The sequence below is a fragment of the Penaeus chinensis genome, chromosome 29 (assembly GCF_019202785.1).
Source record: "Penaeus chinensis breed Huanghai No. 1 chromosome 29, ASM1920278v2, whole genome shotgun sequence".
In the NCBI taxonomy this organism is placed as follows: domain Eukaryota; kingdom Metazoa; phylum Arthropoda; class Malacostraca; order Decapoda; family Penaeidae; genus Penaeus; species Penaeus chinensis.
Window position 1 is genome coordinate 18284264 of NC_061847.1, and position 12083 is coordinate 18296346.

Consider the following 12083-nt stretch of genomic DNA (forward strand, 5'->3'; position numbering starts at 1 on the left):
GTCCAGGGTTTTTTCTGTCAGTAGTGGTGTAAAGCAGGGCTGTGTCCTTGCGCCGACACTCTTTGGCATCTTCTTCTCCATGCTCCTTCAGTACGCCTTCAAGGACTGCAGCGAAGGGGTGTACATCCACACCAGAGCCGATGGCAAACTCCTCTACATTGCCCGTCTCCGTGCCAAGACCAAAGTGAGAGAGGTGCTCATTCGCGAGATGCTCTTCGCCGATGATGCAGCCCTAGCCTCGCACACAGAAGAAGGTCTGCAGCAGCTTGTCAGTCGATTCTCCGCCGCCTGCAAGGAGTTTGGGCTCACCATCAGCCTGAAGAAGACGAGCGTCATGGCGCAGGGCACAGACCATCCCCCAACCATCACCATCGATGGGCACGTGCTGGAAGCTGTGGAAAACTTCACCTACCTTGGGTCCTCGATCTCAAGCTCACACACACTGGAAACAGAAGTCAGCAGCAGGATCGCCAAGGCCACAGCAGTTATGTCGAAACTGTACCAGAGCGTTTGGAACAACTCCAGTCTTACGGAAAAGACTAAACTGCATGTCTACCAAGCCTGTGCGCTCAGCAGCCTCCTCTACAGCAGCGAAGCATGGACCCCCTACGCAAGGCATGAGAAGAAACTCCACAGCTTCCACCTCCGATGTCTACGACGCATTCTTCACATCCGCTGGCAGGACAAAATCCCAGACGTGGAGATATTACAGCGAGCAGGCATGAAGAGTATGGTGGCCATCTTGCGGGAGAGACGCTTGCGATGGCTCGGCCACGTGCGAAGGATGGACGCAGGTCGAATTCCAAAGGACCTCCTGTACGGAGAACTCGCCGAGGGCACACGGCCAAATGGGCGCCCCCGCCTCCGCTTCAAGGACGTCTGCAAAAGAGACATGAAGCAGTGCAACATCGATGTCTCCTCCTGGGAGAGCCTCGCTGAGGACCGGCCTTCCTGGCGCTCAACTGTGAAATCTGCCGTTAAGGAGGCCGAGGACGCGAGAAATGCTGCTCTGGCCGAGAAGAGAAGAAGGCGAAAGCAGAGAGAGCGCCAGCCACAACAACAGTCAACGTTCGTCTGTGACAAATGCCAGAGGGATTGCCATTCGCGGGTGGGACTATTCAGCCACTCACGTCGTTGCCGCTGACCCTATCCCTACGGAACTACTCCATCGTCTCACGAGACGGAAGGATGCCGACGATATATATATATATATATATATATATATATATATATATATATATATATATATATATAGATATGTATGTATAGATAGATATATATAGGTATACATATACATATATAAAGATAAATAGATAGATATACATGTATGCATATATATATATGTGTGTGTGTGTATGTGTGCATGTGTGTGTGTGTGTGTGTGTGCACATATACATACATATATATATATATATATATATATATATATATATATATATATATATATATATATATATATATATACATATATACATACATACACACACACACACACACACACACACACACACACACACACACACACACACACACACACACACACACTCACACACACACACACACACACACACACACACACACTCACACACACACACACACACACACACACACACATATATATATATATATATATATATATATATATACTTATTTGTTTACTTATTCATTGGTTTATATACATACATACATACATATATATATTTATATATATATAAACATATATATATTTATAAATATACATATATATATATATATATTATACATATACATACATATATATATATATATATATATATATATATATATATATATATATATATATATATACATATACACACATACACATATATACATACTCACACACACACACACACATACACACACACACACACACATATATATATATATATATATATATATATATATATATATATGTTTATTTATATATTCAAATTTATATGGTACATCTATATATATACATATACAGAAAAGTTTTATTAAAGAACAGTCCCCTCTCTCTCTCTCACACACACACACACACACACACACACACACACACACACACACACACACACACACACACACACACACACATATATATATATATATATATATATGTATATATATATATAAAACTGTGTATGTCTTCGTATACATGTCCTCCTAGTGATAAGCCCAACTCGATTTCTGCAATGACTCGATCAGTGAGTCACTGCAGTTTGCAATGACTCACTGACAGCTTGGTAACCTGGAAGAATCTCTGCTCATATGTGAACAGTACGGGAAGGAAAACATAAAAGGAATGAACTGGGAAGGGAAAAGGAGAGAAGAAAAGAGGATGAACAGAGGGAAGAAAAGGGAACCTGCCAGCGAAGCGCCTCCGCCTGCGCCACCTGTCGCCGCAGAAGCCCGAGATCACGGCTAGATAAAGAGGGCGGGCGCAGGAATTACGAAGCAATCAAAGGAGGGAGGAATGCAAAAAAAATATTAATATGATAATGGCACAAGGGGAATTAGTTTATCGGGGGGGGGGGGGGTAGATAAGGAATCCAAGGGTGTGACTCCATATGTAGGAAAGGGGATGTGGGTTGTGATAATGAACTTATCAGTTATGATAATGATGTGAGTTGTGAGTGCCATGTTGTGATGCCATACATACGGGTTGTGATGCCAGAACTATCGTACGTATATAGTGATAATTATGTGGTTATATTATACACACTGCTTTTGTGTGATATTACACCATGTGAAATAGAGAAGGTTATGTTTAGTTTATACTGCTATGTAGCATATCACCTATGCGAAAGAGTGAGATTCTCTGTACGGTTTATAGAGTACATTTTATTGTGTCTCTGTAGTCACACGTCTAGCAGTAACATTCTTAGACAGAGCCTAGCGTGTGGGGCAGAGGAACATGAAGAGTTCCGTTTCATTTCTGTCAGAGCTGATCTCCAATGAACCTTATTTAGTTTTCATCGGTATTTTCTTCCCCCTCAAGCATCATAGAGAAACACCAAGCAAACATAGAAGACGAACAGGGGGTAGGGTAACTTAAAGGTGGCCATGAGCGAGATAGCACGGTAAAATCTAAAAATCTTATCTCGGGCGGCCTTTATCCACCAATCAGCGAAGGCCAGTTATCACCTGCCTGCGGTACCTCGTCCACAATCGTCGTCTACCTTGTCTCCATCTTACGAGTCCTGTTTCTGCCTCGCCCTCGCATACTTCGGATATCTGGGCGAGGTCTGGTGCTCTCGCGAACACACGAAATCTTGTAAATTTCAGTTACGCTCGACAGTAATAATTACATTTTTTTCGACTGGAAAGACTTTTTTTTTGCAAAGAGACATGAAAGTAGATAACTATTTTCACTGTCTCTAACTATGAAGAAATAAAAGGTGTCGAAAAAAGAGTGGAAAGGAACGGCGTTACGAAAGAAAGGAGAGGTTCTTCATAGCCTTCTAGTTCCTTTCCTCCGTCGACTCGCCATGGTCGCCTCCAGGAACGTCTGAGAGGGGAAGAAGAGGGGAAACCATAGCCCTTTCTGGAGTCTTCGAAAAGTTGGACCAAGTTTGTCGAGGGAGAAAATGTCTTTTTCTTGGATCTGGAGGAAGCTGAGAGGAGAAGACGAAAAGGGATCCAGTAAAGGGCCCGCAAAATGTTTTTCATTCCGCCTCCATTCTTAACGGTAAGATGAGAGGGAAAGGGTGAGTGCATGAGTGAGGGAGTGAGTGTGTGAGGGAGGCAGATGGAGAGCGAGAGACAGACAAATAACATAGAGAGATAGGGGAGAAGGAAGGAAGCGAGACATACAGAGAGAGAAAGAGAGAGAGAGAGAGAGAGAGAGAGAGAGAGAGAGAGAGAGAGAGAGAGAGAGAGAGAGAGAGAGAGAGAGAGAGAGAGTGAGAGAGAGAGAGAGAGGGGGGGGGGAGGAAAGAGAGAGAGAGAGAGAGAGAGAGAGAGAGAGAGAGAGAGAGAGAGAGAGAGAGAGAGAGAGAGAGAGAGAGAGAGAGAGAGAGAGAGAGAGAGAGAGAGAGAGAGAGAGAGAGAGAGAGAGAGAAAGAGAGAGAGAGAGAGAGAGAGAGAGAGAGAGAGGGGGGGGGGAGAAGGAAAGAGAGTGAGGGAAAGAGAGAGAGTGAGGGAAAAAGAAGAGAGGAGGGAAAGAGAGGGGAAATGAGGAAAGAGAGAGGTGAGGAAATAGAGAGGGGGGAAGAGAGAAGAGAGAGAGAGAGGGAAGAGAGTGCGCGAAAGAGAGAGGAGAGAGAGAGAGAGAGAGAAGAGAGAGAGAGAGAGAAAAGAGAGAAGGGAAAAGAGAAGTGAGAAAGAGAGAGAAAGAGAGAGAGAGAGAGAGAGAGAGAGAGAGAGGAAGAAGAGAGAGAGAGAGAGAGGGAGAGGAAAAGAGTAAAAGGGGGAAAAAGATAAAGAGAAGGAGGGGAGAGAGAGAGAGAGAGAGAGAGGAGAGAAGAGAGAGAGAGACAAAAAATAGAGAAGAGAGGAGAGAGAGGGGGGGGGGAAGAAAGAGAGGAGAAGGTAAAGAGAAAAGAGAGAAAGAGATCGCTCTCGCTCGCTCTATCTGCTCTCTTCTCTGCCGCTCCTCTCGCTCTCCGTTCTTTCTTCTCTCTACCCCCTCGTCTCTCTCTTCCTTTCTATCCTTCTCTCGTTTTCTGGCTTTGGGGTTTGTTTTCTTTTCTTGTTTGTCTTTTTTTCTTCCTCCTCCTCTCTACTGCTCTCCGCGCTCTCTCTTTTCTCTCGCTCTCTCTCTCCCTCCTCTCCCCTTTCCTCTCTCACCTCTCGTTTTTACTCCCTTCCTTTCTTCTTTCTCTCTTCCTCTCTCTCTCTCTCTTCCTGCTTCTCCGCTCTCTCTCTCTCTCTCTCTCTCTCTTCTTCCTCTTCTCTCCTCCTATCTCTCTCTCCTCTCTCTGGATTTTCTTCCCTCTCTCTCTCTCTCTCTCTCTCTCTTCCTCTCCTCCCGCTCCTCCCCTCCCCTTTTCTTCTGCCTCTCTCCGCTTCTCTCTCCCCTTTTTCCTCTCACTTCTCTTCTCTCCCACCTCGCTCCTCCTCTCTCTCTCTCTCTCTTTTTGTTTTCTCCTCCTTCTCTACTCTTTCCCTCTTCTCTCATCTTTCCCACTCCTCTTATTCTTTCCGCGCTCTCCTACTTTCCACTCTCTCCTATTCTTCCCACTCCTCTATTTTCCTCTCTCCTCCTCCGCTCTCTCATCTCCCTCTCTTATCTTTTCCCCTCTCTCTTCTCGCTCTCCCCCCTCCTCTTCTCTCTCTCTCTCTTCCTTTTCTTCTCGCTCTCTCCTCCTCTCTCTCTCTCGCTTCTTTCTTTCCCCTTTATTTCTATATTCTTCTCCTCTTCCTTTTTGTGCTTCGTCTCTTTTCCCCCCCCCCCTTTTATTTGCTTCTTTTTTTCCCCTTTTTTTTCGTCTCCCCCTCCCCTCCCTCCTCTCTCCCTCTTTTCTCCTTCTCTCTCCCCCCCCTCTCTTTTCTCTTCTCGTTCCTTTCATTTTTTTTTCCCCCTCTATCTTTCCCCCTCTCTCTCCCCTCTCTCTCCCTCTCTTCTCTCTTCCTCTCTCCCTCTCTTCTCTCTTCCTCTCTCCTCCTTCTCCCCCTTCTCTCCCTCTTCTCGCCCCTCCTCCCTCCCCTTTCCTTCTCTCTTCTCGCCCTTTCTCCCCTCTCTCTCCCTAGTTCTCCTTCCCCTCTCTCCCCTCTCCTCTCCCCCTCTCCCCTGTCTCTCCTTTTCTCTCCCCTCTCTCTCCTCTCCCCCCCTCTTCTCTCTTCTTCGCCCTTCTCTCTCCTCCTCTCCCCCTCTCTCTCTCTCCTCTTTTCTCCTCCCTTTCCTTTTCCTCTCTCCCTTTCTCCCCGCCTTTCCCCTTCCTTCTCTTCTCCTCTACTTTCTCCTCTCTCTCCTCTCCCCTTCTCCTCTTTTTCCCCCCTCCCTCTCTCTTTGCCCCTCCCCTCTCTCCCCTTCCCCCCCCTCCTCTCTCCCTCCTCTCTTTTCCCTTTGGCTCCCCCCCCTGCTCTCTCCCTCCCTTCATCCTCTCTCCCTTTTCCCTTCCTCTCCCCTTTTTTCTCCCTCTCCTTCTCTTCCCCTCTCTCTCCTCCCACCCCAAACCCCCCTCCCCTCCCCTCCTCCCCTTCACCAACCCACACAAAACACACACACCACACCACACCACACACACACACCCCCCCACACACACATACCACACACACACACACACACACACACACACCCCCCCACACACCAACACACCACAACACCCCAAACCACCACACCCCCCCCATACACCACACACCACACCACACACACACACCCACCCACACACCACACACACACACCAATACCTCCCCAAAACCCTACCAAAAAACCCAAAACTGGTATATTATAATAAAAAAGTAAAACTCCCAGCTTCAAAGAGTCCAAGAAAAAGAGATTGGTGAGGAGGAAGACAGCCAGATAAGGAAAATGACGTAAAAGGTTCTGACAAGTATGGCTCACCTCTCTTATCTTATCAGCGGCTTCCGAGGAATACAAAAATTTGGGCCGGTCAAGAAAATGCACTAAAACCCCCCCCCCTCCCCTCCCCCAAAAGTCCTTCATTATCACACTCCATTCTACTCACCCTACAGTGGCTCATCCTTTTCATGATCTATTTCTCTTCGGTAAATCGAAAGAGTAGCTGAGGGGATGGGGTGAAGACAAAGGTTTAGGATATGTGTAAATTACCTTTCTAGCCTTAACCGAAAGCGGGTCCCCATTTTCTTTTATTTAAAGATAAATTTCACCAGCAAAAATTTTATCATTTTTTCTTGTATTAGTTGTTTTTTATTAAAATTAATTTTATTATTATTTTATTGTTTCTCTTTTTTAAATTTTTATTTTATTATCTTATTTTACATTTTTTCAAAATTTTTGGTATAATATAATGAAAATTTTATTTTTTATCATTATCAATATCAATTTATCATTATTACCCATAATCATTTTTGCGTCAATATCCTTATATTATTATTACGTCACACAAATTTCTATATCATATATTATTACATTATTTAATTATTACTTTACCATTATTATTATTTTATTATTATTTTTTTTATCATAATTATTTTCTGATTATTTTATCACCAATGTAATTATTAATTTATTATATTCTTCTTAATCTTTTATTTTTTATTATTTTAAAACTTTTTAATATTATTTTTAAGTATTTTATCTTTTATCCTTGAAACTAAACAAAAAACTATTACTATTTTTATTATTTTTTATTTTATCATTATCATTATTTTTTTTATTACTATTTTATTTTATTATCATTTTATTATATTATTGTTATTTTTTTATCATTATTTTAAATTCTATTACTATTAATATTAATATTACTATTATTTTATTGTTATCATTTCATCATATAATATCATTACCAAATTTTTATTTCTTTATCTCATTTTATTATAACACCTTCTTTTTTTAAAATTTCTATTATTATCAATATTTTTTTTACCCTTTTTTAGTGTTTATCATTTCCCTTTTTTATCATTATAAAAAACCTCTATCATTATTATTTGTTTTTTATTATATTATTTTCGTTTTCTATCATTAAATTAAAATTTTTTTTCATTTTTTGTTTTGTTGTTATTATATCATTCAAATATTATTTTTTCATTATTATATTACATTTTTATTATCATCATTTTTTTTAACATGATTGGTTTAAATTTAATAGATAAAGAAATTTTTTCCCCAATATTATCCCCCTTTCAGTATCAATATTAAATTTTTATTTTTATTGTTTTAATATCATTAATTTTTTTAAAGACAATTATTATCCCTTTTATAATTTTTATTATTTTTTATTATTATTATTTTATCCAACATATTGTTATCTCAAACCCTTTTTTTTTTGTTGTTGTTACCCCCTTTCCCCCTTAAAAAATTTTTATCATTGTGGTTAATATTATCAAGTATCATCAATATTATTATTATCATTATTATTCTTAAAAATTTTTATTTTTTACTATCATGTTTCCCCCATTAGTTTGTTATTACCCATTATTTTCAAATTTAGTTTTTTATAGTAATTATTATTTTTTCATTACTATTATTAATATTTTATTGTTATTATTATTATCATCAATATTATTATTGTTATCACTATTACTTTTATTATTGTTATTATTACCATTAATATCATCATAATTCTTCTTATTATTATTTTTATTATTAATTTTTTTTGTATTTATTATCATTTTTTCTCTTATTATATTTCAGCTCCCTGATCTGATCAATATATCTTTATTATTATTAATTATTATTAATGTTATTATTTTTTTTATTAACATTTGGATTGTTCTTATCTAAACCCTTAAAAATTTTTTTTATAAAACCCTAATAATTTGTAAAAAATTTTTTTTTGGGGATTTTATTATTGTTATTAAATTTGTATGTTTCTTATTATTATCATTATTTTATATTATTTCTCATCATTATTTTTATTAAACATTATTATATTATTTCTTTTAAATTAAATAGTAATATTTTCGTGTTTTATATCATATTTTAAATATTATTGTCCTTTTTATCAATAAATTATCATTACTTATTTACTTAGTTATTAATTTTATCATAAACTTATTACTTCATTATTGTTGAATATGCTTTAAAATATTGATCATTGTCCTTTATCTGATATTATTGTTATCATTATCATCATTATTATTAAAATAATGGGAAAAGTTGTCGAAGTAGTACCTTCATTATCATTGTTAGTTTTATCAATATTATGAGTAGTAGTATTATCTGAATTGTTGTTATTTCTAATATCTGTCTCTTCTTTATTCTTTTTGCGGCTATAATTCTATTTTCATCACTGTCACTCTGAAAATGTATATATATATATATTTATATATATATATATATATATATTTTTTTTTTTTTTTTTTTTTTTTTTTTGGGTCGTTTTATTCGTTATTGTTTTTAAATTAACTGCCCAACATCATAAATATCTTAACTTATATATCTATCATCAGTAAGGCCATCACAATTAATTTCTACATTCTTTATCGGCTACCCTTTCCTATGCATTTTTTTAAATCACTTATATTTATATTATAAATTAGAAAAATTTTTTTCCCCAATTTGCAGTAGATATGGCAGTGTTATTGTCATTAATTTTGTTTTTATATCTTTTTATATCATCGCAAATTTTTTGTTGAAAAGTAAATTATTTTCTTATTTCCTTATTTCTTATGCATTTTTCCCCTCTTACTGTTGTTCCCCCCTTTTTTCCCCCAGTTTAATAAAATAAAAATTTTGTTTTCGTTATCATCATTATTGTTGTTAGTAGTAGTAGTGGTAATTACAGGTGATAATAAAACCTCTATAATCTGTCTCATCTTTCACCTTCTCTCCCTCCTGCAACGACTTCATTGTTTCCACTATAGTCGTTCTGCGGTCGATGGCAACACGATATGCCGTCATTGCCCACCAGCCTCGCTTCCCTGCCAGTTTAAAAAAAGGGAAAAAAAGAACCAGTAAAAAACCCGTTTTCCCAATAGGGTTTGAGGCTTAAAAACGCAAGTGCGAGACGGGAGAAGGGCAGGTCGCTGTTGGGAACAGCCCTTTGTTTTTCCAATCACCACAAGGCACTGATTCTTGTCCAGTGACTGGAGCGCAGCAACTGCCTGTCTGTTGATGGCAGCCCCTCATTAATGTAGAGTCAAAGGACCCATTGCCCCCCAGGTACATGGTCCCCCCCCCAAACTTCGAGGGGCACCAAGTTTTTTTTATTGACCCGATGTAATGGCTTCTGCAAGGGTGAATCGCTGTTGAAAATTTTTTCCCTCATCTTGGCTGCCCCCGGTTTCCATAAACTAAAAACCTTCTTTATTAAAAAATTTTAGCCGCGAGATGGCCAGATTGTCCCTAGAAAAATACAAAACGAATAATTGCATTGGCCCCCGGTTGAAACCTTTGTTCTCTTTTTTTTTTTTTTTTTTTTTTTTTTTTTTTTTTTTTTTTTTTTAAAAAAAAAAAAAAAAAAAAAAAAAATTTTTCTTTTTTTATATTGAGCTGAAAGGTAGAAAAAAAAAAAGGGAAAAGCAAACCGGAACACAAAAAAAACAAGGTCATAGAGAGAAGATGTAGAAAAAGGAAGCAGGCGATGTAAGAGAAAAAGGGAAGGTTGCAAGAAATAAAAACAAAGAAATGAGTGAAGGGAGAAATAGGTGGAGAGAGAAAGGTAAAAAAAAAAAAGAAAAGAAATGGCGATACAGAGAGAGGGAAGAGGAAATTAGACAGAAAAACAAGCAAACATGGATAGATTACTACAAAGAACACGTAGATGGATAATGACGTAAAGAGGGGGGAGGAATGAAGAATAGAAAGAGAGAGAGAGGAAGAAGAGAGAGAGGAGAGAGAGAGGAGAAGGAAGAGAGAAAGAAGGAAAAGAGAAAACAGAAAAGATAGAAAAAAAAACAACGAGCCCCCAAAGTATAGGGAGGGAATGAAAAAAAGAGAGAAGGAGGAGAGAGAGGGAAAAGAGGAGAGAGGGATACCGAACCCAAGAGGTAAAAAAACAGAAACTTAGGTAAAAAAAAACAATTTTCAACCAGACAGACGAAAAGGGAGAGGCTGACGGACAGACAGACAGACAGACAGACAACCTGATGAATTATTAAAAAAACCCGGAAGGTTTTTAACTACTACCTCTTGCCATCACTGATTAATTGAATTTTCCATATTTTGGGGAATATTTCCCCGAATTTCTGATAAATGTTTTAGGAAAGTTTCCCTTCATTTTTTTCCCTTATTTTTATTTTCCTGTAAGTTTTTTGGTTAATATAGGCTTCTGACCCCTTTAAAACTAGTTACTGAATAATCATATTCAGTCATCATTAATGCTTTCCATCCACATTGAAAGGATTATCATTCAATATCATCATTATTGTTGTTCTTGTTGCTGTCTTTCTTTATTTATTATTATCATCATCATTATCATTATTATTTTTTCCATCATCGTAATCATTGTTAATATTATTATTATTGTAATAATTATTATTGCTGTTATTATTATTATTATTTTTGGTTTATTATTATTATTGTTATTGTTATTATCATTATTATAATTATTATTATTATTATACCATTTTATTGTTATTATTATTATATTGTTATTGTTGTTGTTTATTATATTTTTAAATCATTTTTATTGTCTTTTTGATTTTTATTATTTCTGTTTCTCCAAAACTGGCCTTCTATCTTGGTGACTGACAGCAATGCGACCACCCTGGCCCAGGGATGAGCTTCTTTCTCTTTTAACTTTTTTTGTTCATTCCAGACTTTTTCGAATGACCGTTCCAAGTAAAAAAAAAATTTTTTCATTTTAACTGTAAAATTCAAAACCAGCTTCGGTATCCATTTTTTTTTTTTCGAACCCCGCTTTGTCACTGTCCCTAAGCCCCTTGCTATACGGAAAACTTCAAAAAAACTTTCATTCTCCACATACCCCGCAATTTCATAATTCAGGTCGCAGTAAAAGTTGCATTTTTCTTCTTCACTTTTTAATACGTTGTCAAAAAGGCATGCAGGGTCGATTTTGAAGGCATTTCTTTTGGTCTTTTTCTCAATTACAGTATAAACAGGTCCATATGCACCAGTGCTTTTCGTCATGGGAACCCAAAAATCTTTCAGTCTTCATTCTGACACTTTTCAGGCTTTTTGGACCAAAGATCAGACTTCCCAAATCCCCCCCAAAAAACCCCACAAAAGCTTCCAGGGATTTTCTTTTGTCATACATGGGCTCACCGTTTATATTCTTTTTTGTGCTAGCTTTTGGCATTCCGACACAATAGCGCCACTGTTTCAACCCCAACACATACCCTACAAGTTGAATCAAAAGTTTCTCTCCATACATCCCTTTTTTCCCCCCCCATATCCTTTTACAAAAGCCTGATCTTGTGCGCATAATTGTACTTTTCTGTTTTTCTTTTTCCCCTCCTTCAAATAGCCCCTTTTTCCCCCCCCCAAAATACTTCCATGATTTACTGTTTTCCTTTTTTTATAACTTTTTTAAACC

General features: G+C 37.7%; 1 protein-coding gene across 1 annotated transcript in view; it reads left to right on the plus strand.

Moving 5' to 3' along the window:
* The window catches only part of LOC125040403, an 11769-nt gene extending 1960 nt beyond the window's left edge, over window positions 1-9809 (plus strand). Inside the window, exons 2-4 of the mRNA XM_047634957.1 lie at window positions 1-297; window positions 889-1068; window positions 9749-9809. The exon at window positions 1-297 is cut by the window's left edge and continues 987 nt beyond it. Coding sequence (XP_047490913.1) covers window positions 1-297; window positions 889-1068; window positions 9749-9809 — 538 coding nt within the window. The remainder of the gene's footprint in view (window positions 298-888; window positions 1069-9748) is intronic.
* Window positions 9810-12083: the final 2274 nt, after the last annotated feature.